The sequence below is a fragment of the Vidua chalybeata genome, chromosome 6, assembly GCF_026979565.1.
Source record: "Vidua chalybeata isolate OUT-0048 chromosome 6, bVidCha1 merged haplotype, whole genome shotgun sequence".
In the NCBI taxonomy this organism is placed as follows: Eukaryota; Metazoa; Chordata; class Aves; order Passeriformes; family Viduidae; genus Vidua; species Vidua chalybeata.
Window position 1 is genome coordinate 5,073,619 of NC_071535.1, and position 27,503 is coordinate 5,101,121.

The 27,503-nt window shown below is 49.7% G+C and overlaps 1 protein-coding gene across 2 annotated transcripts in view; it reads left to right on the top strand.

The window, feature by feature from the left end:
• Window positions 1-27,503, top strand: part of DAAM1 (dishevelled associated activator of morphogenesis 1) — a 91,301-nt gene that overhangs the window by 43,271 nt on the left and 20,527 nt on the right. For both annotated transcript variants that reach the window (XM_053946296.1, XM_053946297.1), the window contains exons 4-16: window positions 7,978-8,067; window positions 16,834-16,905; window positions 18,092-18,186; window positions 20,347-20,680; window positions 21,772-21,882; window positions 21,988-22,091; window positions 22,521-22,587; window positions 22,907-23,024; window positions 23,149-23,287; window positions 23,626-23,684; window positions 24,013-24,200; window positions 24,522-24,827; window positions 24,932-25,039. In XM_053946296.1, the coding sequence (XP_053802271.1) occupies window positions 7,978-8,067; window positions 16,834-16,905; window positions 18,092-18,186; window positions 20,347-20,680; window positions 21,772-21,882; window positions 21,988-22,091; window positions 22,521-22,587; window positions 22,907-23,024; window positions 23,149-23,287; window positions 23,626-23,684; window positions 24,013-24,200; window positions 24,522-24,827; window positions 24,932-25,039 (1,791 nt within the window). The remainder of the gene's footprint in view (window positions 1-7,977; window positions 8,068-16,833; window positions 16,906-18,091; window positions 18,187-20,346; window positions 20,681-21,771; window positions 21,883-21,987; window positions 22,092-22,520; window positions 22,588-22,906; window positions 23,025-23,148; window positions 23,288-23,625; window positions 23,685-24,012; window positions 24,201-24,521; window positions 24,828-24,931; window positions 25,040-27,503) is intronic.

The following is a 27,503-nucleotide window of genomic DNA, read 5'->3' on the forward strand; positions in this document are numbered from 1 at the left end:
CAGCAGGAACAGCTCTGTAATTGCAGTATCTGTTACTGCTACAAACCAGCGTGGGGGCTTGCCCAAAAAACTTGCTGTTCCCAACCTGATTCTACAAAGGGGCCATGTTACAGCACAATGTGAATCTCAGCTGAAGGCAGAGAGCACATAAGGAACCCCTTTGTTTCCAGGAGAAGTCCAAGTGAAGTGGAAAAATAATACAGCCTACCTGCTAAATGCTTTCCACTTTGCACTTCATAAAAGAGGAGGCCACATCCCTGGGAGATGCCTGGCAGCTCATTTGGTAACGCATCGGTGACCTTAATTGAGGCATTTAGGTTTTTGGCTTGCACTTGCTCGAGTATTTCTGGCACAGGTCACCATGGAGGGTACCAGCCTCCTTGGACAGGGAATCTGCTCCAGCAGCAGTCTTCTTCCTCACTGCACGGTGCTTGGGTGGTGTTGCTGGAGCTACGAGCAGGATTGGACAGCAGATGAGTTGTGCTCTATCACCATGCTCACTCAGCTGGAAGCATTCCTGCTTGGAGTAGCCTGTGCCTGCCTTGTATCCATTTGCAGATACAAGTGGAAGCTGTCCATGCTGCTGTAGTATCTGTTGTTGGCAGAGTCTGGGTGTTCCTCAGCGTGGGAACATCACCAAGGTCAGCTTTTGGCAGCAGAGGCTTTCGCAGCCCTGCAGGGAGGATCCTGCCTGAGTGCCCAGTGATCCCAATTCCCATGAACTCCAGCGTTCAAATCAATACCGTTATTTACAGGGATCAGCTTCCCTTTCCCAGCCACACCCAACATCTATAAGCCAGGCTATGCCTGTGTGCAGGTGACATCTTAGTGGGTGTCAGACCCCAAAGTCATAGAAATCACAGAATGGTTTGGGCTGGAAGGGACCTTAAAGGTCATCTCATTCCAGCCCCCCTGCCATGGTCAGGGACACCTTCTACCAGACCAGGTTGCTCCAAGTCTCATCCAGCCTTGGTCAGAAGAATCCTCCTCTTAGGGTGGCTCTGCTTTGCACCTGGGTAAGTTCTTAAAAATGCTGTTAGGATTCCAGGTGTGACCGAAGCCAGGCCTGTGGGGGATGAAGACTCGTCCCATCCATTTCCATCCTCTGTTGCTCCATCAGCATCAGACTACAGCTGGCTTCTGCTTCCTGTGGCTGCAGTCTTTAGTTCCCAAGGTACCTCTTGGGAAACTTCCAGGATCAAGTTGATGTGGGGTTTTGTAGCCTCTGATTCCATCCAGCCCCTTTTGAAACCCTTCCCAGAGCATTATCTGGGGAAACCTTGGCGCAGTTTAGCCCCAGAGCAACCATCCACAGTGTTCCTACCTGAGCATCCCTGTCAGGCAGGGGACATCTGGAGCCACTCTTGACCTGCTGGCTTGATTTCCAGCTTGAGCAGCTCCCTGGGATGCCAGCAGCAGAGGCAGTGTAAAATCTGACTGAAAAGGGAGCTGCTGTTTGAGTTCTGTAAAGAGGTGAGAGGTCCACGTTTGAAACCTTACCTATTTTCCAGCTCTATGCTTTGTTGTGGTAGGAGGTGCTCCCACCAAAGGACAGCCATCCCCAGCTCTGGTTGATGGGATTGAATCCATTTGAGCTGTAACAGTAGTAGATAACAGGCTGAGACCTATTTTTGTTGTTTTTCCAGGGTGTATGTACAATTGTGTGGAAAAAGCACGCTGGTGATGCACCTGCAGGGCTTCTGGATCTGAGAGTGCTCTGCAGGGTGAAACTGTGTAGATCAATAACTCAGGCTGGAAAAGTACCCTGGGTTAATTAAAATGGGAGAAAGGTTTTCCAGATGAGGTCGGTGAAAAGGTCACAGGAGGCTGAGCTCAATAAATAACATTAGAAAAAAAAAGTATATATATATATTTATATATATGAGAACAAAAAAGGAGAAACTTAATGGATACCTCTCTTAAAATACAGTCATATTGAAATATGAGCAGCTTTGAAACCTTTAGCCTATTAAAATAATGATTGAATTAAAATATTAAAGCATTACATGCTGTCTGCCTCAGTTAGGTGTCTGAACCGATGGGAACATGAATCAGCTGCAGCTGGAGTTTATTGAAGGGCTAAATCAGCTATTGATGGCCATAATCTTTCCTGCAGAAGGAGGAAGGAATATATATTTCATTTATGTCTGTCCAACGTGTTCAGGTCAATAACTGATCAGGGTGGATTGGGGTCTTTCTGAGACTAGGAAGAAAAATTCATTGTGGGAGGAGGTTAACTAGGCATGAGCACTTCCAAGTGCTTCTGTTATTCCTTGTTGCTGCTACTCATTCACTTGGCTGTAAGCAATTTCCTTTATTCAGGAAATTCATAAAGGCAAAATGAATAATAATCTTTTATCTGTTATGCTTATTCATTAGAAATATGAATAGTTGATTTTTGTTCATGTTCTGTAATTGCAGCTGCAAGTTGTCATGGAGAAATTAAAAATACACAGTGATAATATTAGCAGGGGTTGGCTTGTCTGAGGAGTTGTTTTTAAGCTCTCAGGGTACTGTAGCTGAAAAGAAGTGTGCTGAGGAGGAGGCATTTTTATTAGTGATAATAAAAACAAAATACTTTTTTAAAAAAACCCTGAGATAAATCTGCATACACTGAGAATTGTAGTTGCCTAAATAAAGCTGCAGCTGGAGGAGCTCCTCCTGCGGCACAGGGTGGGTGTGGAGGCAGGGGGTTGTTTGTAGCAGCCATTGGTTAATAAGGATTAATATGTCTTTTTTTTTCCATGAAAACAGCTTGAAAGGAAAATAAGGAGCTGTGTTCTGAGGCAGGGGTTTGCTGAAGGCAGCAGGGCCGGCAGTGGAAGCAGCAGCTGCTGCTCCGGCCACGTGGGCAGCGGAAAAACATGAGATGAGGAATGGGGGGAAAAATGCTGATTGCCATTTCCCCTGACACCACAGCGTTCTGGGATAAATCAAATTGATGAACTTGGAGAAGAATGCCTGGAAGAGAGTGAAAAAGCAATATGACCCCTGAGAAAGGAAGGTGGTGCAGGCTTCAACAGGTCATTATTTATTGAATTTTAATTCCCATGCTGGACCCCTTAATGCCAAACATTGCCAAAAAGTTCACACTTTGTTTTTTCCTTCTATTTTTTCCCAAACATTTTGAACATTCTTGGATCTCTCTCATGCTTCATTTGATGATGCAAGAGATCTCATCTTTACATGCTGTAGCCTCACTTAAAGAAGTTTATAAAGTTTGTGCATCCATCCACCAGGAGTAAATTCACTTGCTATTTATTATGTTGGTCATTTACTGATCCAGTGACATCTTTCTATATGTGTGTATATATATATATATATGTGTATATATATATGCACACGGGTGTGTATAAGTGAATCCAGAGAGAGAGAATTTGTGGATTCCTCATCCCTGGAAGTTTTAAAGCCAGGTTGGATGGGACTTGGAGAAGCTTGGTCTAGTGTGTGGCATCCCTGCTCACAGGGAATGTGTTTAAGCTAGCTGGTCTTTATGGTCCTGCCCAAAACAACCTTTTCTGTCATATGTATGTACATAGAAACCCAGCACAAACCAGCAAATTTTAAATAATCATTATTTCAGTTATGGCAGTGGGTGACCCCCAGTCTCCTCCATGAACTAAACTTACACAATTTATCAACCAGAAAGGTACATTGGATTTAAAGGTTTTTCATCTTCTTTTCTTACAACCTGTAAGGATATTTGGGAGTTGCAGACCCCTCTGTAGGAAGTTGTTCCTTATTTAATCTCTACTCCCCAGATGCTTCATGCAGAATGTTTGATGGCACGAAGGACCTGTGGGATGTAGGGGAAGAACCCATGCTGGTCACGCTGTGGTCTTGTGGACATGGGTGGGCAGCTTTTGGGCTCACCCAGCTCCAGGAGCCCATCCTGGAAGTCATTCCTGAAGTCAGGAGATTTGCAGCATCCTGCTGTCTCCCTCCTGTTGCCCCCACTGATGCCTGTGGCTCTCAGTCTGTGGAAGGTGCTCATTAAAACATGGCATGAGTGAAGTGGCAGGGACAGGAGTTTGTCTCAAAGGACTGTGCTGTGAGTCTGAGGCTGGACTTGGTGCTTTTCCTGCTGGGAGGGTCGAGCATTTCTTCCAGTGGTTTTTTGGCTCGATCTGGCTTTGCCTTCAGGAGGTGGTAGGAGATGGCAGTGGCTACCAGCCAGAGAGGTGGTGGTGACATCTCCCTCCTTGGAGATACTCAAAAAGCCATCTGTACATGGCCCTGGGCAGTGGCCCTGCGTGACCAGGGGGTTGATTGACCACAGGGCTCCTCATACCATCGAGTAGCCAGCTCGGGGAGGTGCAGGCCATGGGAACATCCATCCCTGAGTGCTGCTGTGTGTCCTCCAAGGGAGAGCTATGGACCACTTGTTTGGCCCACAGTGTTGTGCTCACCGTGTGCTGAGCTGAGCCACACGTTTCTTAGGTAGCTTTAGGAGAATGCTGTGAGATCTCATTTTCAGTGGAGCCCGTGCTGTGCTCAGAGAGAGGAGGTGAGGTTTGCTTGGCTGGGATGGAGAGCTGTCAGCAGAGCACACAGCGTGGAAGTATTGTACCTCCTAGAAATAGTAAAATACACACTGAGAATCAAAGCTTCCCTGTGAGTTTTTTTTAAAACCATATTCAAATAAAGATTTAATGTGGAAACCTGTTTCCTGATGTAAAGGTGAATAGTTTAGCTGTGCAGGATAAATATTTAAGAGTAGCATATCTCTTTCCAGTAAAAACACTCTGGGCAGAGACTTCCTTTTGGTGGTAAAACGAGGCTGTTATTTTTTATGCCACTGACCTGATTCCAGAACAGTATTAAAAATAGTGAAGCTGGCAGATCCTGACATGGGAGGCAGCCAGGTGGAAGGGGCAGAGCTGTGAAAGGTGAGGGGTGAGGGCTGTGAGGGTGATGGACACCGACCCACTGGTTGTCTTCTTGCTCTTCAACAGCATCACACGCTGTGGTGGGACTGCGTGGATTGCAAATGGCCCATAAAATGAATTTCCAGTTAGAATCACCTAATTATCAAGCTCATGATTATTAATTGAAGGCCCATATGGGTGTGAGTTTCTGCACAGCTTCTCTGCCTCGCTGCGCTCCGGTCGATTGTTAAAGGCTTTGTGGGAGCTGCATTTCTACAGTGGACGATGAGCCCCTAGAAATCAGGTGTTGTTCCTGTCCTTCCTTGATCTTTTGGAGTTGGAAAGGGCAGTTTCTAAGCAGCCTGCACTGAGATGCACATCAGTGAGCCTAAGCAAAGGGCTGGAGGTGGCTGCAGGAATCCCCATACACGTAAAAACCAGCAAAGACCTGACTCCTCACAGCTGAGTCACTGCTACGGCTCCGAATAACAGTCGTTAGTCACTCTTTGATTATGAGGATTTTCATATTCACTGGGTGCCACATAGTATTTATTCAAACACCTCTCCCAAGCATCCTGCAAGATATCATTAGGTAGGTGTTGCTGAGTGATGCAGGGCTGTGATGACTGCATGTGTTAGAGCTGAGGCATGATGAAATGTGCTGTGTGAGACTTAGAAGCATTTCTGCACCTTTTTTGGATGTGTTTGCACGTTGTCATGTGCCAGCACCTACCTAATATGTTCTTCTGTTTTGTCCCTTCTTGCTCCTGCTTAGCCTTCAGCTTGGTTTAGATTTTTTTTTCCTTGGTTAATAAATCTTTACATTTGCACAAGTTGTCTTTTTAGGGTATGGGCATTTTGAAAGTTTCAGTAAATATTTTTCTAAGGACCTAAGTGCAGATGTGCGTGGCTGGTGCTTTCAGGCCTGGTTATCAGATTCACATGGCCAGAAAGTGGGGTCACAGTGGAAAGCAGTTTCCTGTGCTCTCTCAAATCCTCACCACAGAGGTAAATACTCATCAAGAGACCCTTGTCCTCCCCCACACTCCCAGATTTACTTTTCCAATGAGCTGAATTTCAGCCTGTGTGGGTGTCATCCTGTTGGTCACCTTTAGACTTTCAAAAAAGTGTTCAAGGCCAGGTTGTATGGGACCCTGAGCAACCTGGTTTAGAGGGTGGAGAATGTTGGAACTAGATGATTTTTAAGGTCTGTCCCAACCCAAACCATTCTGTGATTTCTTTGATCTGAGGCTGAAGCAGAGCTTGGATGTTTGACTGGCTCGTAGCCTGAGGAGACAACGGGGAAGTGCAGTTTTGATTTTGAGGCATGGAAGGGTAATGAGACTTGCCCGAGGCTGGGGTGGAGGTTGATTGCTTGATAGGAATCTCTGACCTCCCAAACTGTAAGGACACGGGAATGTTTGAGCATGGCACTCGTTGGAGTAGTCCCTAGCCCAGGTTCTCCTCCCTGGGTGCAGGAGGATGAGATGTGTCTTGCACTGAGCTCAGGTTTTCCCAGTCCTCTCTTTTTCCCCAGTCACTCTTGCAGCAGCATGGGTTTTTCTGTTGTAAAGGTGTCCAAGTGTGCTTCCAGAACTCCAGCAGTATCATCATGGTGGTTTGAAGATTTGGGGCAAAAACGTCAGGGAAGAGGCAAAGCCTCCTCAATGAATGTGTAATAGAAAAAAACTCTGCAACACCTTTCATTTTGAGGAGTAATTTCAACAAGAAGAGAACTGAATACCTGCAGTGGATAGATAAGCCTTTCTGAGATGTTTGGGACTGCTAGCAGCCCTCTGTCACTAGCTGTTGTGCTGGAGGGCCCCTAGGTTTGGGTTACAACAGGGCTGAAAGCTCCCTTCCTTGGCTACTGGATAGAGCATGAGCTTGAATTTTATCAGCTGAATTTCTTGGTGGCCTGTGGGCTTGCTGATGCTGGGACCCATCTTTTGCCAGAGGCATCTTGCTCAGCCTTCCGCAAATGAGCCTTTGGCTGGGGTACAGAAGCTGCCAGTTTTAGTTGTTTTAGTGTTATTGTTCAGGCAGGGAAGCTTTAACAGCTCTCCAAATGGGGTTTTTTGATTCTTGGAATTAAATGTGTAATTTTTAATGGGGAGCCTCTTAAATCCACAGTCTGGGTGGGATGACTTGGCTTGAAGCTATGGCAGGGCTTTCCTGTGACCTTCTACAGCCTCTCAAGGCTGCCCCCAAACCCCTCCAGCATGAGGATTATCATCAGTGCTGGTGATTTTAAGAGACACCCATGCTTCTAAGACCAATGTTGGCTTTAGCAACGAGCCTCCCAGCCCTGCCTGAATGTTTTATTTAGCTCCCTCATAAAAGCTTTGACCTACATCGAGCACCAGGAAGCGATGAGGCTTTGATAATACTCGGGCATCCCAGCGGAGGGCACGCTGCTAACCGAGCTTCCAAAGCAAAAATGGATGTGTACTTTAAAACATCAGATAAACCAATAAAGGCTTCAGTCAGTAAACAGCTTTATCTCTGCCAGGCAGTGCATGATCCAGTTTTGATGGAGAGGATGTACCTCTTTATGAACCGTAGGTATTAGGAAAAGAGCTTTCTATTTTTAGCTGTAGGAAAACAAAGCAAAAGCCAAACACCACAGTTTTTGATGATGTGAGGGTGTCAGCAATGGAAATGGGCTGGACCACTTGGGGTGAGGTGCTCCAGTGAAGTAATGATGATAAAAAAGAAAGGTCCTGTTTGAATTTTTCTTTGCTGTGTGTGACTTAGATGAGGCTGCTCACCTGAAGCTGTCAGTGGGAGTCTTGTGGGCAGCCGTGATGGCTTCATGGGTGTCCTTTCCAAAACACTTACAGCCTTTAGAAGCAATGAAGGAGGTGTCTGGGAGGGGCAAGGCAGGGAAGTTTGCAGCCCAGAGTCAGGAGAGGTCAGCAAGAGCAGGATGAGAATTGGCATCACTGCCCCGACAAATCGAGAGTCACGGGGTGATGCTGTGGGGTCACTGCTGCGCTGTGGTGTGACCCCACATGGATTTACACTGCTTCTCTGGGGGGTTGTGTCTGTGCCATCACCTGTTTGTGTACTCATGGTGCATGTTTTGTGTTTCTTCTCCCCTTTCCAGGATGAGCTTGACCTCACGGACAAGCACAGAGAGGCCATGTTTGCGCTGCCGGCGGAGAAGAAGTGGCAGATCTACTGCAGCAAGAAAAAAGTAAGAGACTTGTTGGGTGCTGAGCCTCTCCCTCTCCTGCAGGATGGGGAGGAGTTGGGGGAAGGACACAGCTCTCTTGGGATGCCAGGTGGTATTTGGGGTGTCACAGAAATGGGCCTGTTCCTGGATTGACCTTGGGAAAAGACAGTCTTTGGTCCCCAGCCCATTCAGGCTGGAGGGAGTGGCCCCACAACTCACTTGGGTGTCCCCACAACTCACATGGGTGTCCCCAACCCCATGCTCATCCCTGCCAGCACATCAGGGCCACATGGAACTCTGTGGGCACTGAGGTTGGCCTTGCAGGGGTGAGGGGCTGCTCACCATCTCCTTAGAGCCCCTCCCAGTACCTAAAGGGGGCTTATCAAACAGATCAGGACAGACTTTACAGTAGGGGCTGTTGCAGTAGGACAAGGGGTAATAATTTCAAACTGGAAGTTTATTTAGGTTAGATTAAAGGAAGAAGGTTTTTACAGTGAGGGTGTTGAAACGCTGGCACAGGTTGCCCAGAGAAGCTGTGGATGCCCCATCCCTGGAATTTTTTCAGGCCAGGTTGGATGGGATTTGGAGCAACTGGTGGCAGGTTTTCCTGGTGACAGCAGGGGCATTGGAACCAGCTGATCTTTAAGGCTCCTGCCAACCTAAACCATTTGAGGGTTCTGTGATTCCCTGATTTGTCACTGTTGCCCTCACCTGGCTGCAGGTGGTGGCTGGGCAGTGCTGGCAGTCCCTGGCCCCACTCAAAGGGTGCTCATTGCTGTAAATGTCTCTTTTCTCCTGCTGTAGCAATGGCACCAGATTTTCCATCCACATTTTAGGCCAAGAGCAGGCTTACCTTGCTCATGTAGGATTAAGTTTTAAGCCTCTCATAAATACCCCTGAAATCCCTGTATTATTGTTAGACAGAGGCCTGCCATGCCCGGGATTTAAATGGGAGGGGAGAAGGGATGTGAACAAATTACAGGCACTGGTCTGGATCAACAGGAGAGTGGGCAGGGGATGCTCACTCGTCACTCCCTGGTGGATAAGCAGAGCCTTGCCCTGGTGTGTCTGGATAATGGGAGAGTTAAATCAAGCAAAGCTGTGTAATTATTATTGTGAGTGCAGATTATGTGCTATCTAATCTCCTGAGGAAGGGTTTAGATGGAGCTGATGGTGGCTCTTTCACTTTCCAGAACCTCCTTGCTCTCATGGCTTTTTAAAGGCTGTGCTGTGGAACTCCTTGCTCACGGGGGGAAGGAGCCACAGAAGTGCCTGTGGCATCCTCTGAGGTTCTGGGAGCAGGCATCCATGTGAGGCTGGATCCTGGCTGCTGGTCTCCTCTGGCTGTTCCCAGCCACTCCTTCCCTACTTGTGATGCCATCACAGTGAGCTGCAGAGCATATGTGCCACTGCTTGCTCTGATGGAGACAAATGCTTTTCTCCTGCTTTTTAATTAAAAATGAGTGAGACCATATCAATAAAGGCTCCAGCCATGGAGGAAATCAGCAATTACATGGGCTGGAGAACATGTCTGTGCACAGCAGGCTCTAGGCTGTCCTGCCCTGTGTGAGGATGACTGGTGAGCAGCACAAACACTGGTGGATATCCTGGCAGCTCGTGGTAAATCTTACTTGTGATCCTGTGTATTTATGAGGCCAGATTACCTACGTGGCAGCGTGGCACTGAGGAGAGGGGCTGGACTTCTCCAGCTGAGAGCAGGGTCTGCTTTTTGGGCAGAGCAGCAGAGCTGGGGATAGGACAGTGCTCCTACCTCCCTGGCTTGGCTGCACCCTGAGTGGCAGCGATTTGGGGAGTGCAGAATGTGCCCAAAGCCTGTGTTTAACAACAAGTTACTGCTTGAGATGCTTGTAACACCCAGTTTTACCTGCTGGGTCCCAGGAGGCTGGCAAAGGTGGACATCAGTCTGAGGCAGCTGCCTGATTTATCAACAATCCAGAATTGTCCCCTGAGCAGTTTTTGCTCTTTACTCTGCTGCCAGTTTTGGCTGGCGCTTCTGCTTTGCTGTTGGTGTCACCCACCACACTCAGCTCTCCAGAGCACATCCCAGATGTTGCTGTTTTATATATTCTCATGATGGGCAAGATTTTGTAAAAGGGAACCAAAAATGAGACATTTTTTGCTGGGTTGTCCTGGAAAGAGACCTGACAGCACCTGGCCTTGGCAGCGCCTGTTGAGAGGAAATAGGGGAAATCCAGCTGTTCCCCAGGCATGTTTCTTTCCCTGGAATATTTCCCCCTGGCCTGCAGCCCTATATCCTGGTTTCTCTGCCCTTCTAGCAGCTGGTTTTATCCCAGCCCACAGGACTGGCTTGGCATGGTGGAGGCTTTGTCCTCCCTGATTCTCCATCCGTGGAGACAGTGGGTTTGATCCCATCCTTGGGGATTGCACTGCATGAACTCTTCGTGGTCCCAGCCCTCCTGCATCACCCTGTGTTGCTCAGGGGACAGAGAGACAAAACTCATCTCGTGATGGGGCTGGCCAGTTCTGTCAGCAGCAGCCCGAGGAGGAGCTGAGGTCTGCACTAAATCCAGCAGCTGTGCAGGGCTGCAGGGTCAGGAGAGAGATTTAAAGATTATTCTGTGAAGTTGTCAGCCCCTCTGTGGCTGGGGTAAAGCAAGGAAATGCAAAGGCAGAGAAGCAGCGACAGTGGGATGAAATCTGCTTTTAGCAGTGGTATTTCTGGACCATGACTCGTTTCATAGCTCATCCCAAAATACTTCACTCCCTGCTGGCCCCCCTCTCCAGGAGAGGATATTGCTCGGAAGTGCAGGGAGGAAGCAGGAGGGTTTCCAGATTTGCTTTTCTTTGGCTGTGGGTTTGCCTCAGTGGAAGAGTGTGACTCAGGATGGCCTTTTTCCAGAGGCCACGCTCCAGAGGGAGTTAATGATTAACCCTTCGTGCTTAGTCTGCAGGACCTGTTTAACCACAGGAGATTGGGCTCCTGACAGCCCATGTAGCTCATGTCAAGCTGTTAAAGCAGCTCAAAGGGTGGCTTTTATGAGCTTCAAAATATAGGTGGGTACAGGGTGTTGGAAGCTGAGAATAAATAACCAGGTGGGAGGGATGGGTAGTGAAAAGCAGGTGATGTGAATGCAGGGTCTGGCTCTGCCCCTCTCCCTTTGGGTCCAGCTGAGCATTTCTAAAGCTGGAGTAGAGGAAGAACGACCTGCAGGGATGCCAAGTGATGCTGAGCTCTGTAAGCTTGTGTTGAAAACCCAGTGGCATCACTAACCCTGCGTGCATCACTCTTAAGTGGTATGAAGCAAAGCTCGTATCTAAAATTTCCTCAGGGGTCAGATAAAAACCAGGATCCTTTCGCACTAGGAAGAGGCAGCAGTGGTGATTTTTCAGGGGAAATATGTAATGAATGAGTGATGTCTCTCCAATAATCCTCTATTTCCCAGGCAGACAGCTTCTTTCCCCTCCAACTGCTCCTTCCACCCACTCCCTCCAGAGAGTTCTGCTTTCCAGCTCGTTCTTCCTCTTGTCTTGCTCAGTCCTGCAGCTCCTTCATGGGGCTTGCCTTCCATTTCCTTCATTTAAAAAACATAAATTCCCCATATTTTTGCTGCAGTAGCAGAACTAAGAGCAAAAGCTGACAAAGATGGCATGCAGGGGATGGGAGGATAAAATAGCTCGGCATTTTGCCACGCTCCAGGGTCACCTGGGATGGATGAGAAGGATTTCATGACCTCTGAACATCCAGATATACCTACTGTTATTGCAGCAGCAGGTTGAAATACCATCTCAGGTGTCATTTGCTCAGGCTGACCGAGAGAAACCGCCTGTTTGCATGGCTGGGGATGTTTTTCACTGGGAAATATTTATAGTTTTTATCTTTCAAGGTAATTCCCCTTTTAGTTCCAATCACAACACACTTTTGTTTAAGCAAGGTTTTTCTCGCTCACCGGCCAAAAAATGCATCTGTTAGCAATCTTTTTGGATTTTGAAGCGAAGCTTTTCAAACAATGAACCAGCTGACTGCGAAAGGCATCTGGTCATGCTATATTTGCTTATGGGGAGCATAATTCCTAAACCCTGGGAAAAGCGCACGAGGGCACGTGTGTGTTTGTGGAGGAGAGGGTATAGCAAGTGTTAGCATATGGAAAACCAGAGCAGGCTGGGCTGGGCTGGTTCAGACCCTGAGATCCCAGCTTGGGGAGAGGCTGATGAAATTCCAGCCCTTTGCAGCATGGCTCCATGGGGAAGCAGCTTTATTGAATCGTTTAGGTGCTGTTCCAGGGACACCTGGAGGGATGAGGGAGCCTTGGGGGGCTGTGGTGGGCCCAAACTTCCACCAGCACATACCTGGCAAAGGCTGGGCCATGTTAGTGGAGCTGGGCTGGGTTTAAACATCTCATACAGGCTGCAGACCCCCTTGGCTTTAAAACCCATCCATGCACAGCCTGCTTCCTCTCTGACCTTGCCAGCAGCATCCAGGTGGATCACCCCGAGCAGTCAGGGAGGGAGGGGTTGCCAAAATGCAGTGAGCTGCCAGCTGCTGCCAGCTTTCCCTTGCTCTGCTGCTATGGAGCAGCAAGGAGGGGTGGGGAACACTGTGCAAAATGAAAGTTATGTCAGGACAATGTGTAAAAATGAAGGGGGTGTTTCTGTTTTTGCAGCTGGTGCCAATTGAAGAGGGTTTTTTTAATTCCTTCCTGTGACTTTCCTGGGGAGTTCTCCTGGGGCAGACCAGCCTTGCAGGTGGTGCCAAGAGGGAGCTGAACCACCAAAATCGTAGAATTGTTAAGGTTGGAAAGACCTCTGAGATCACTGAATCCAGCCATTAACCCACTGCTGCCGTGGCCCCTTAAACCATGGCCCCAAGTGCCACATCCCCACTTTTTGGAACACTTCAGGAATGGTGATTCCACCACTCCCTGGGCAGCCTGTTCCAGTGCCTGACCACATTTTCAGTGAAGAAGTTGTTCCAGACATCCCCTGGCACAACCTGAGGCCATTTCCTTCTGTCCTATCACTTGCTACCTTGGAGAAAAGCCACAGCTGTTGTCACTGAAGGGCTCTCTGGAGCTGGCTGTCGTGAGCCAGCCCTTTCCTTCCAGCCTTGTAGGACGTCAGGTGGGTGGGGAGCTCATCCAGCCACCATCATCCCAAAGCAGCTCCAGATCCAGTTATCCCAAAGCACCACCATGGGCTCTGAGTGTAGGCAAGCAGGCTGCTGGATCAGATGTGACATCACCTGCAGACTGAGGATCTGTAAGATGTGGCCAGAAGCTTATTTAGGAATCAAAGCAAGTGTGACAAAGCACTGAGGAGCACCACAGGTCTCTTTCTCCCCACCACCATGGGGACATGCTGTGAGGTTGCATTGCTCCCAGCAGCTGCATTCCTGCAGGTCAGAGCAGCAGGAGCTTCTTGGGATGCACCTTCCAGGTGCAAGTAGGTTGAGACCAGCCTTGAAATTGCTTTGAGCCACCACTGGCTGAGCCCCCACCTCCTCAGTCCAGTGGTCATTGGGAAGAGAAGGAATTCTGGCTGTGGGAGCTGCTGACACTCTGAGGGGGAGGCACAAAGGCTGTGGAAGTGTCAGACTCATAACCAAGACATGACAGGGCTGGGGAGTGTGAAATCTCCCTGGGAAGAGCAGAGGGATGCTGGAGCTGGCAGATTGGTGACTCTCACTTGAGAAAGCTCCTGCTAATGGCTGGGCACTGCTTTCCCTGGGTGCTGAGGAGGGGAGGGAGCTCGTTCATGGGCTTCACATCACAGCAGCCCCTGCCACCATGGAACAGAACAGCATCCATCAGCCCCCTGCACAGAAGCCAGGGCTAAGGGACAGCAGAGACTGTGACATGAGAGGGTGACATGGTGACACCAGGGCTGCAGCTGATGGGATTTGTGATTTTGCCAGGTCCCTGGAATGAAGAAGGTGAGGGGCGCAGGTGGAACAAAGCAGGGGATGGAGCAAGGTCTGCCCTTGTCTGCACAACTTTGGCATGTCCTAATTTTCACAGCTGAGCACGTGTGGTGGCACATCAGGGCCTGGAGGACAGAGAGGGATGTTGATGTGCAATTAAAGCCATCAGTGTGTCTCTAACAGAGCAGCTCAGTCTGGGTTCCAGCAGGGTTCAGATCAGCCCTCACTTCTTTGCTGCTTGAGAGCACACACAGCAGACTCAGCCCAGAGAACAAGAAACTGGGAGATGTTCAGTGATGCAGTGGGGCATCCTGGAGACACTCACATTGGAGGTGCTCAGCTCTGTGTCTGGGCATCCCTCCCTGAAGGCAGGCTGCAAAACCCACACCCCCGAAACCCACCCTGCTTGCTGGGAAACCATTTTACACACTCAACTTTTCAAACCCTGATGCTGGAGAGGTTCCTCCCTCCTCCTGGCGCTGAGCAGAGCCTTGTGACTCACTTCCCTCCGGGCTGTCGCTTTGTCAGGAGATTTCTTTACCACCAGGAATACACCAAAGGACACTTATCAATGTGCTGTAAACCATTAGCCCCAGTAATTACCACTGAGCAACGTCCTGCAGCGAACTGAGGGGAGGGAAGCCCGTGCCCTGATCTTTGCCTGCTTTATTGTGCAGTCCCCCCTTTGCCCGGGAAGCTGCTTTCCAACGAGCCTGCCCAGCTGCTCATCGGAATTAATGAGGTTCTGCTGCACTTAATTGAGAGCACTCCCTAAATTGGGGGTTTCAGGGAGGAAATGCAAGAGCCCGAGGGAGCCGAGCAAAGGGAAATATTTATAATGCAGCATGTTAATTATAGATGAGCAGTTTAGCCAATTTTGTTGTTCAGCCTCCCCTCCACCCCCTGGAGACCTTTATTTGCTCCACTGCTTCTTTTCAACCCTAAATGAGCAGCAGGTCCACATCCCTGCCTGCCTCACAGGTGTTCACAGCACGTGGGAAGGTCCTGGGATGTGGGATGGTCCAACCCTGCTGCTTCCCCTCCCCATTCCTTAGCATGGATCTCACTCCCTGCCCAGGTCTCGTGGCTGGGCACATCTGGACACCTCTTGCTGCTGTGCCATGGTGGGGACCTTGCCACCCTTCCCAGCTGGTGTCTCTGGTGGAAAAGAGATGCTCCTTACGAGAGGGGCAATGGGAAAGACTTTCTCTGACACCTCCAGGAGGTGATGGGACCATGTTCAAGGCACCTGTGAGTGTCCCAGCTCTGCAGTCCCTTGGAGTACATTTGCGTGCTGGACTCTAAAGTGGGGCAGGAAAGCTGGGAAATCAGGATGCCCACGAGCTTTGTGCAGAGCCTTCCCCTGGCAGGGCACAGGCAGCTCGGAGGAGGGGGTTGGCACGAGTGCCCAGGGCTCAGCTGAGGAGCTGAAAGCCCCGATGGCCGTGTCAGACAGAATTGACACCAAGCAGACAGCTGGCCTGAGCCTCAGCCCAGCTGCTTGGCACCTCTGAGGGACTGTGGGGTCAGGAAAAGTGTTAGAGCAAAGGGCAGAGGTTTCCAAGCCTCTTGGTGCTCTCAAACTTGTGTTGTCCCTCCTTTGGAGCCAGGCACGGCAGAAGGAAGGGTCAGGTCTGGAGGCACAGGCTGTTCTGCCCAGGGGCAAACTGAGTCTCGTCCAAATTACCTGTCCTTGACTCTGCTTGTCCTCATCTTGGCACGCTGCAGCTCGGGAAGTCTGGATGCACAAAAGGTTTCCACATAAGCCTCTTGAGCCACGGTAAATATTTGGGACTCTGCTCCTCGGGCTTGCTGAAAGCAGCTGCGGTTGTCTGCGAGCACAGACGTGGGGGCAGAGAGGAGGTCAGCCAGCTCCCACCATCGTAGGTGTTTGTGGTGTGGGATGAGGTTTACAAACATCTCTTAACGTTAGGGAAGGGGCAGAGCCATGCAGCCAGTCAGGCTGTGATCAGAAGGTGGTTGCTGATGGAAAATGTTTGGGATTTGTGTAGTATTTGTTCACTCCAGCCTAGGCCTGTGTGGCATTTCTGCTGTGAAACCCTCTTCTTTTAATATATATGTCTTTAGGAAAAGAAAGTGGGGGGAAAGGTTAATTATGAAGTATTCCTTCAAGTTCTGCCTACTTACTCCATGCAGCCCCTGGGAGTGTGCAGCACTAGTTGTCTGAGCTGGGCTCAGAGGTCCTACAAGAACAAGGTAGAACCTGAAAACCCCTCATGAACCCTGACAGATGCAGGGCATCGTGGACCAGGATGGCCAGATGAGGCTCTGCATCACTCAGTGTCACAGATCATGGGCCCAGGGATGACATCCTTTAAGAGGTGACATTGCCAGATGCATGTTCCTTCCCAGTGACTTATGAAGTCCCCAGAGGAGCTGTTGTGCCTGGGGTCTCTCTTAGGATGTTGATATGTTGATAAGTCATGGTTCTGCTCCAGGAGTGCAGCCTAGATCATGTCACATTTAAACATTCTTCATTGCTTGTAAACATTTTCCCCCCTGAGCATATTCGAGGCTGTGCAGCCAAAGCTTCAAGGGCACTGTAGAGTTGAAACAAGAGAGACTTGGATGTAAAATTTCAGTGTGTTTTCCCTGAAGCTGATAATCACAAGACCAATGCAGTATCAGTGGGGCAGTGTTTGGTCATAGGCAGGTGGTGTAATTGTATTTATTGCAGTAAACCAGGTAATGTTTGTATGGCCGGAGTCAGGGGTAAGCTCAGAATGCAGAAAGTCACACTTATATGAATATAAAGTCATGCAAGTGTTCAGGAGTGCTTCAGAAATGGTTGGTCATGAAGGGCAGGGAATGTTGATACTATTTTTTACTAATCTGGCTTTGTTTCACTTTTTTTATCCCCTACCCAGGACCAGGAAGAAAATAAAGGAGCCACCAGCTGGCCAGAGTTCTACATTGATCAGCTGAATTCAATGGCTGCTGTGAGTATTCCCCCAGAGCCCTGGTGCCTCTGAACCCCGTGTGGGGCAGCAGCAGGGTGGGGACAGTCTGCCAGCACTGTGCCTGGGAGGGTGGCAGTGTCACCTGTTAGACCAGCAGGTACAGCTGCAGAATGGAGATGTTCCTACGGCACCATGGATGGGGTTTGGCTGGGGAGGGACCTTAAAGGACATCCAATTCCAACCCCCTTCCACCAGACCAGGTTGCTCCAAGCCCCATCCAGCCTGGCCTTGAACACTGCCAGGGATGGGGCAGAGGGATGAGCAGGGGCTGTGAGCCAGGAGGGAGCGTGCTGCTTCCCTCTGGGAAGGCAGGAACACCCAGTGCTGGCCATGGGCTGCCAGCCAGGCAGAGCCCTGAGCCTGAGCAGAGCTTGTGATCAAAGCCTGCCAGATGCCTGGAGGGTGGCTTTGATCTCCCTGACGTGCTGCTGAAGAGGAGCTGGGTTAAATGGAGGGGTCAGCACAGCTCCTCATATCTGCTGGGACCCTTTCTGCTTTGGATTAGCCTCAGCCAGGGCTGGCAGGGCTCACCCTGACACCTCTGGGGGCCCAGCACTGTTGGGTGATGCAGGAACCACTGGGGGAGCTGCTTTAGCTGTAGCTGTGCCTCATGCATGCCCAGGGAGCAGGCAGCCCTGGTGTAGGAGTCAAATCCCAGCCCAGCCCCAGCTGGAGAGCAAAATCCAGTGTGGGAGATGCATCCTGTGCACACAGCCACTGTCCCCAGCTGAGATGCACACTGCTGGGTTGCACTGGGAGGCTTGGGAATGACAGGGTTGGCTGTTCACCATCCCCATGGCCTACGCTGGATGATCTGCAATAGCCTAATGCCTTTTTTTGGGTGTCTGTTTTTGCATTGTGGTGCCCAAAACTGCCCCCAGGACTCAAGGTGAGGCCACACCAGTGCAGAGCAGAGCAGGAGTTCTGGAGGGGCTTGGAAGCAGTGCCTTCATCCCTCTGTCCCCAGTCCAGGCTCTCTCCTTGCAGAACATGGACTGGTTTTCCTCACTGCTCCTTTTCCCAAGTTCTGGGATTGCCATAAGGATTCTAGACTTCCAGGATGGGTTTAGGATCCCCATGGCTTGGCACAGTGGGTGGTGGGCACTGCCACTCCTCGGGCACACAGGGAGATTCCCCTTCTGATTTCTGCCTTCCTCCTTCACAGAGAAAATCACTGATCGCCTTGGAAAAAGAAGATGAGGAGGAGAGAAATAAAACAATCGAAAGTTTGAAGACTGCACTGCGGACAAAACCAATGAGGCAATTCCCTTCCCTTCCCTTCCCTTCCCTTCCCTTCCCTTCCCTTCCCTTCCCTTCCCTTCCCTTCCCTTCCCTTCCCTTCCCTTCCCTTCCCTTCCCTTCCCTTCCCTTCCCTTCCCTTCCCTTCCCTTCCCTTCCCTTCCCTTCCCTTCCCTTCCCTTCCCTTCCCTTCCCTTCCCTTCCCTTCCCTTCCCTTCCCTTCCCTTCCCTTCCCTTCCCTTCCTTCCCTTCCCTTCCCTTCCCTTCCCGCTGCTGTTGTGGCTTTGGGTTTGAGTTCTCTGGCAGAGCAGGGGGTTAAACAGGAATATAAATGGGAATTGTACAGGGTGAGGGAGGCAAGGACTCTGAGGCACTAATTGCCTTTTTTTTTTTGTTTTACCAACTGCTTTTTATATGTCACATTTTGTCATTTTGTTCATTTTTCTTGGTCCTTTTAGTGACCAAGACCTCCTGTCTGTTCAGGCAAATCAGGCAACTTTTTTATTTTTCCAGACTTTCCTTTGTACTGAACAGAACGTAAAAAATCCTTAGAAAATGATTTTTTTTTTTCAAGAAAACAACAATTTTTATTGGTCAGCTAGGATCTTTGTTTCAACTTCAACTCCTCTTGCACTTTAAAAGGGAATAAAGTCACATGAATCTTCAGGCTTTTATGAAATGGAAAACAGTTTTTGATGGGAGGATAAATGAAGGCTGGGATGCTTTCTGAATGTCTGGAGCTTTTCCTAATTTTGTTTTCTCTGGAGTCTGCATGCACCCTTTTGCAACACTTAAAGTGCCTCTGGTTGACATCTTCTGATGGGAATATGTTCCATTGGGAAGTGCCTGATCTGTTTTGGTTGTGGAAAAAACAAATTCACTATTGCTTGCAAATACCTTCCCCTCTTCCACTTGTGATTGATGGTAAGAAATTCTCAAGGTCTAGGGTGAGCACCTGATTTCTGTGACGCCTGGACCTTGTGGGTGTTGGCTCCTGCAGTGAGCAGAGCTGGTGGCCAGCCATGAAACTTTATAAAATCCTTAAAAGTTTGAGTGTTTTGAGGGATGCAGCAGGCTCTGTAGAAAATTTTACCTGTTGGACCTATTTTTGCACCCAGGGAAGTGAACACCAACTTTCCTATTGACTTTGGCTGGAAGAAGAGGAGGCTTTGAAGCAGAGAAAGCAGTTTTCCCCAAGCCTGCAATTACCCCCTTTGTTGCTGCCCATCAGCATGGCTTGTTTGGAATTAAAATCATCCCAGTGCTGGGATGTTCTTGGCTCGTTTGCTTTCTGAGCCCGTGCCTTTTGCCAAACCAGAGGACACCCAGCCTGGATGGCACTGGGCATGGGGGCCCTAAAATGCCTCAGCAGTGTGCACTGTTGTGTCTGCCAGCTCCAGTGAATCTGCCTGGGGCACTGCCCTGTGTTTGCTGTCTGCTTTCTGTTCAGTGGCGTTGTAAGTCATCACAAAGATCAGAAATCCCTTGAAACTGGGGAGCTGTGCCTGAGGGAGGAGAAGGGTGTGGATGGTGAGGCAGGAGAGGTAGCAGAAAGGCTGACATTGAGGTGTCTGCAAGTGATGAGGAGATGACTTCAGGGCTTGGGATCTTCTTCCAGTTCAAAACTGGTCTCAAGACTCAGGTTGGTATTTTTGCAGTGTGATTGCAAACTTCCAACTCCATCCCGAGTCTTGTGTTGATGGCTGGGTTAGCTGGTTCTCTTTGAAATATCCTCACTCTGAAGAGCTTTGTGCAGGTAGCATTTGATTTTTACAACCCCATCCCTGTGCCTGGGCCACAATTCTGTGTCTGGACAATTTCAAGAGAATTGGATATTAGGAAGAAGTTGGGTATTAGGAAGAAGTTTTTTATGGAAAGGGTGATAAAGTTCTGGAATGGCCTGCCCAGGGAGGTGGTGGAGTCACCATCCCTGAATGTGTTTAAAAAACAGATTGGATGTGGCACTGGGTGCCAGGGTTTAGTTGAGGTGTTAGGGAAGGAGTTGGACTCGATGATCTTGAAGGTCTCTTCCAACCTTGTGATTCTGAGTCCTTCAGGCTTTCTGGTATCCAAGAAGAAGTATACAGAAGGTTCTAGGTGTACACCAACAGACTCTGTTTGAGGGTAAGGCAGACTTTCAGCATTTTAAAGTGAAAATCCCCCTTTTTTTTTTTCTGGCAGGTTTGTGACCCGGTTCATCGACCTGGATGGCTTATCATGTATCCTCAACTTCCTCAAAAGCATGGACTATGAGACAGCAGAGTCTCGAATACATACCTCGCTCATTGGATGTATAAAAGCACTAATGAACAACTCCCTGGGCCGGGCCCACGTCCTGGCCCACCTGGAGAGCATTAATGTAATTGCTCAGAGTCTGAGCACGGAGAATATAAAGACAAAGGTGGCAGTGCTGGAAATCATGGGCGCCGTGTGCCTGGTTCCCGGGGGCCACAAGAAGGTACTGGAGGCCATGCTGCACTACCAGAAATATGCCAGTGAAAGGACTCGTTTTCAGGTACGTGGTTGGTTAATTTGAGATTTTTACTAATTTTGAGGTGGTTTTTTTTTTTTTTTTTTTGGTTAATGTTTTAAGGAGTATGGTGGGTTTGGTGTTGGTTAGTTATTAGTGTGTTTACTTCTTGTTGTGAGATAGGATGAGGAGGAAGGTAAAGCAGGTTTAAAACTTTAAAAGGGTATGAAGAAAATTTTATCAGCAGTAATTAAAAGGAAAAAAGTAGTAGGAATTAAAACAAACTCATCAGAGCACTTCACAACCTTTTTTTTTTCTCATTGATAATGTAAAGAAACAAAATCTAAAATTTCTAGTCAGTTTATTATTTCTAAAAGTTTTTTTTTCAGTTTACTTAGGGAGAGAAGTTTTTTTTTTGTTAATGTTATGGAGACCTTTTATAAAAGGGGAAAAAAGCAGTTCTTTTGTGGTTTCTAATTCCTTCACTGATAGCAGCTGCTTGGGGAACCCTGTTATCATGAAGTACCTCCTGTCTTCTACAAGTTTTCTTCCAGTTTGTTGATGGGTTATGTTGATTTATGTGGTATTGTTTTAAAGATGAGTTGTTTAAAGGTGAAAGTTTTCATTATTTATTTCTAAAATTATCTTCATCCTTGGGAACAAAAAGTTTTACATCACTTCCCTAGATTTCCTCCATTCCAAACCACAACAGTGGGTCTCCTCTCACCCCTCAGCCCTTGAAATTCATCATTCCTGTCCCTTTCTCCTCCTGAATGTCAAAGTGGCAGCTTGCAAATGTTTTGTTATGGCTGTTTGGAAGTTGAAAAATCTGGAATTACCCCAGAGCCGTGTCGGATGGGACCTGCAGCTGATTGAGTAGGGAGGAAACAGTTATTTAGGGTGACACCCACCCAAAAAAAAAAAGGCTTGCTTGTTCAGGGTCCCTGGGATCACAGCTCTGCAAGGCTGCAGCATGCCTGGATGGGACTGGTGTTGGCCCAAAGGGGTGCTGGGGTGGCCAGCAGCTGATGGTGCATCACCTCGTGGGAGCATCCCGAGGAGTTGTTCCTGCCCTGGCTGTTTGGGCAGCGCTGGGGCTGTCACAGGGCACTGAACTGACCCCGTGTGTTTGGCAGACGCTGATCAACGACTTGGACAAGAGCACGGGCCGGTACCGAGATGAAGTGAGCCTCAAGACAGCCATCATGTCCTTCATCAACGCCGTCCTGAGTCAGGGGGCAGGCGTGGTGAGCACCAGGGCTCTGGGACAGGGAGGCCTTGGGGTGTTTATTGCAGTGAACTTGCTGAGGATGTGCTCCTTGCTGTGCTGAGCCCACAACTGTCCCTTGCAGGAAAGCCTGGATTTCAGACTCCATCTGAGATACGAATTCCTCATGCTCGGCATCCAGCCAGTCATTGATAAACTAAGACAACATGAAAATTCAACCCTTGACCGGTGAGTAGTGACCCCCAGCACACTTGTGATTTTTGTCTGCTGCCCTTGCTTCAGGTGTTGGCCTTTGGGGAAATCACGTGGCTCTAGAGTCACACCTCTTGTAGAAATTCCTTGCTGTCTCCAGAGAGGGAGAAAGAAATTCCAACACGGTTTTGTTGCATACTGATGTAGGGCTGAGCTGGAGAGGATGTGCCATCAGGGGTTATGGGGATGCTGTCAGCCCTCATCCACCTCTTGTCATCCCAAAAGGCTCCTTGCACATCCTGTAGTGTCTAGGAAGTCAGGGCTGAAGGTTCGCTTGGTGTTTCAAGTCCTTCCAGTGTCTGGTCCACTGACAGACCAGCTGCCTGTAGTTTATTGATTGTCACATTTATATCTGCTTTTAACAGGTTGTTCTGGTTTGGGTTTTTTTCCCCTTTCTTTCCTCAGGCACTTAGATTTCTTTGAAATGCTTAGGAATGAAGATGAACTGGAGTTTGCCAAAAGGTTTGAGCTGGTGAGTACGAATGCTGCTGATACAGACACTGGCACCCAGTGTCATAGTTTTAAAGGAGTGTTCAAAGGGACAAAGAGTGGTCTTCTGGATAAAATGTGGAGCTTGGAAATCTTTCCTGTTGCCCTGTCCTAGAGCCTGCTTTAGCCCTTTTGCCCTTTGCCTGCCCAACAGCTCTGTTTGCCCCTCGCAGGGCAGTGGGGCCAGTTTGTCTATCAGTTTTGGGGTGAGGGTGGCTCGTGGGCTGTGGAGCTGAGATTTGGGGAACAGGAGACGCTGATGTGGGTGTGGTGGCCTGACCTTGCCTGGCTCCTGCCCACAGGTCCACATTGACACCAAAAGTGCAACTCAGATGTTCGAGCTGACGAGGAAGAGGCTGACGCACAGCGAGGCGTACCCGCACTTTATGTCCATCCTGCACCACTGTCTCCAGATGCCTTGTGAGTCCCAGGAGAGGCCGGGGAACCCACGGCTTGCTGGAGGCTTGGCAGCCCAGCCCTCCTGCCCAGCAGCGTCACAGCCTCCCCTGTGCTCACGGCAGTCTCTCCCCTTCCTTCCCTGCAGATAAAAGAAGTGGCAACACTGTCCAGTACTGGCTGCTGCTCGACAGGATCGTGCAGCAGATCGTCATCCAGAGTGACAAAGGGCAGGACCCCGACGCCACTCCCCTGGAAAACTTCAACATTAAAAATGTTGTACGAATGTAAGTGCTCAAGTGTCACTGTTCCTTGCTCGTTGCTGTCACACAGAGATGTTCCTGCCCCTCGGAGCTCTTGGCTTCCCAGGACTCACCCCACCTTAGCAATGAAGCCCATCCTTTTTGTTAGACAGCACTTGCAAGTCATATTTGAGATTTAGGATTTTTTGCCTGCTCCCTGATAAATTTTACATAACCCTGCTGAGGGGAGACACAGCAGAACTATTGGGTGTACCACTTTGGGAGACTTAAATCCCACTTCCTCAGTCGTGTTCCTTGCTGGTGGTGGTCTCCTATTTGCTGTAGTAGGATCGTCTCATGTGCCACATCTCTTCTCCTTTTAGGTTAGTCAATGAAAATGAAGTGAAACAGTGGAAAGAGCAAGCAGAGAAAATGAGAAAAGGTGGGTGATGGAGAAATACACAGTGCAATGCTAACCTTGGCTAAACAGTTAACATACACATGTATTTGTATGTTTATTTATTCATGTATCTGCAGGCTTTGTTGAAGGGCTCAGATAGTATCATGCCATGGAGCTGACATGGGAAATGGGCAAAGCAAATAATATTTTTTCATGGAGAGGCTCCAAATGGGGTATTGAGGCCCAGCACAGGCTCCCTTTTGCCAGCTGCAGCTTCTCTGCAGGGCAATGTGGGGTTTAGCCCCCCATGGGCTGCTGTTGGCACAAGGGAGTGTTTGTCACCCACGATGGTCTCCTGGGGCTGTTGCAGAGCACACAGAGCTGCAGCAGAAGCTGGAGAAGAAGGAGCGGGAGTGTGACGCCAAGGCCCAGGAGAAGGAGGAGATGATGCAGACGCTGAACAAGATGAAGGAGAAGCTGGAGAAGGAGTCCAGCGAGCACAAGCAGGTCAAGCAGCAAGTGGCAGATCTCACAGCACAGCTCCACGAGATGAGCAGGGTGAGACCTCCAACGTGCTCCTGTTGTGGGCGCAGTCTGTAACCCCCTGCACGTGCCATGGGGTGATTCCAGGAGGCTGAGCTGCGTGGGAGGGACTGAGAAAGAGGCTTGTTGGAAGAGCCACCAAGGTGTCAGTCCCTAGTGATGGGTTGATTTTGCCTCTCAGCTGCACTGAGCCTCAGTCAGGAGTGTTGAAGTCTTTGAATGCTTCATTTGTTTCCTAAAATTAAACCAAATTAATTAAAAATCAGCATGGGGGTATTTCTTAGGTGGTGTTCCCCAGCTCCATATGACCAGTCCCCATTCCTCTTTCTCTCCCAGAGGGCGATCTGTGCTGCCAGTCCTGGAGGACCTCCCATGCCACCAGGAGCACCTGGTGGCCCTTCACCTTCTCCAACTCCCGGCTCTCTTCTTCCCCCTCCGCCACCCCCACCACTCCCAGGGGTGTGTCCCCCACCGCCTCCCCCACCACCTCCTCCAGGTGGTCCCCCCCCTCCCCCTGGCCCCCCACCCCTGGGTGGGCTGATGCCTCCCCTTGGACCACCTCCGGGCATGGCCTTCAAGAAGAAGAGCATCCCTCAGCCAACGAACGCCCTCAAGTCTTTCAACTGGTCCAAGCTTCCAGAGGTAAGCTGGGCAGTAATTTGGGCAGTGAGACTGGAGGTGCTGGATGGTGATGTTAAGGGCAGTGGGTAGAGACCCCAACCTGCAATGCTCCCACTGTCTTGCAGAACAAGCTGGCAGGCACCGTGTGGACCAACATAGATGACACAAAGGTGTTCAAAATCCTGGACCTTGAAGACCTGGAAAGGACGTTCTCGGCCTACCAAAGACAGCAGGTAACAGCTGGCCCGGGGTGGGCACACCTGGGCAAGGTGCCACCATTGTGGGATCACATGGTTTCACTTGTGGTCCCAAAACACATCTCCCATCATCATTTCATACCAAAGCCATGTTTGCCAGATCGACTTCATCTGCTTTGCCCTCTCATCCACGTGCCAGAGCCTTGGCGTTGAGGCGGCCGCTCACGGCTCACTGTGCCTGATTCCACCCCTGCCCACACACCTGATCACTTGCACCCTGAAGATGGATCACCAAAAACACACACACAGAAAAAATGAGACAGGGAATGCTATGAAAATAACCCCCAGATGTGGCCACAGTTAGGGAATATTTTTGGATTGCCCTTAACAGCAACTGCTCCATGTGTCTGTATTGGGTGGAAAATTTCTATCCCTCTCTGGCCAAGAAGGACTAAGTTTTGCCCACATCTACCATGGGTGGGTCTCTTCTTTTATTTTTGTAGTGAGCCAAGAGCAAAATGTGAGCTTTGAACAAATATCCCAAACCAAAATAATGTCATTGCAGGCAAAAGTCTCTGCTTTTTAATCTCCTGCTCAAGCTCTGTAGCCCCAGTTTGGAAGGCATCAAAGCACATGAAGAAAATTAGACACTTATTTTACCCCAGGCAGGATGAAAATGGACAAAAGCAATGAATGTTTCAAGAAGGCAGGAGAGAAGCTGAAAAAGGATGTTCACCTGCTGCACACCTGGCTGTGTTCCTGGGAGGAGAGAGCAGCTTGTCTCCTTCGTGCCAGGCTCAGTCAGAGGGACAGTGCCAGGAAGGAGTGGACCAGACCCATAAGCTCATTAGGTAGTGTGAGAGTTTAATCAGTTCCAGAGGCTAATTGAGGGAAAGATCAGGGTGGATTAGAGCAGGGCAAGTACCAAGAGTAACCCACCAGCAGAAGTACGTGCTGCCTGCCCCGGTGTTTTGGGAATAGGTGACCACAGCATTTCTCTTTCCCCTGGCATTTTTTGAGCTTGACTCATGCCTACTGGAGGGCACGTCTGAGGACAAGGAATGGAAATGGAAGAGGAGCAAGAATAGAAACCTGAGTGTCAGCAGGATGGTTTGCCCTCGGGCTCGCCTGCCCGAGCCCGTGAGTCACCTGGTGTGGTGCGGATTATTGCCAGGCAGGAATTTAAAAATAATTTGGCTTGGCTGAGGTCCTGCTGGGCGAAGTGGCTGGTTAGGTTTGGGGCCAGGAGGAACAGGGAGATGGTGCAAGGAGAGCTGTGACATCCCAGATGGGGTGAGGACCAAAAGGGAGCTGAATGGAGGAGCCAGGGCCTGGGGTGGGACTGGCAGAAGATGCTGCGAGAGCATCTGAAAGGCAGATGGGAAAGACAAGGCAAAATCCCACCTGTGAGATGCTGCTGGGGCTGGAGCTGCCCATGGGGACGTGATGCACAGTTCCTCTTGGTTCACCCTGTGGTTCATTGTGTGTGAGTGGAGCCATGGGACACATCTTCCTGGGCCTGAGGGATGTGTTTGTCTGGCTGGGAATCCCCAGGGTGCTCCCAGCATTAGTCCCAGGATGGAGAGGGGGTGCATGGCTCTGCAGCCAGCAGCAGTGCAGGCACCTGTGTGTGGGGTTAGATGTGCTCCATGAGATCAGGAGAAGTGGAAGTGTTCCAGGCTGGATGGGGCTCTGAGCAGCCTGGTTGAGCAGAATGTTCCCTGCCCATGGCAGGGGGGTTGGACTAGAGGACCTTTAAAGTCCCTTCAGCCCAAGCCATTCTGTGGTTCTGTAGCACATGCAAACCATGGGGCACTGTGTACATGGTGGGGGGCTGGGGGAGTGAACAGCCTGTCCCTGAGGCACAATGAACTAATAATGGTTTCATAACTCACAGCATTTTCAAGCTCTAGCAAAATTTGGTTTCTGTCACGAAGGAGCAAGGGAGGAGTGGGGTTTTCTCCTCCCTGTTCCCTGTCTTGAGCCACTTGCTCAGTGATCATGTCTCTCATTTGTCCTGAGTCACAATATCCACAGGACATGGGGCATCAGGGGCTGCCTGTCTGCCCATGCCCCCAGACAAAGCAGGGCTCTGAAAATGCACGGTCAGGTGGTGCATCCCTGTGGCCCTGCCCCAGCAGGACTTGGGGACAGCAGGCAGAGGGGTGTGCAGTGCACAGAGCTCTCTGACCCCCCCCAGGGTGGCTGCTGTGGGGCTGCCTTTGCTGGGATTTGTCTGGTTTTGTTGCCAGAGCGCCTGGGAATCCCTGAGTGCTGCACAGACCCGAGGCTTAATGATGTACTTAATTTTAAGCATCTCTTCAAATGTTTTTCCCACATCACAGGCTGGGATGTAAATGCAGGCTATTAAGTGAGCTTTGCAGCTTTGGGGAAGGGCCCTTTCCATGTGGGGAGGACAGGAACCCTCTGGGCTTCCTGGGGATCAGCCTGGGAGCATCCCTGCCTCATTGCACGAAGCTGTTAGGAGAGCCTGTGTCCT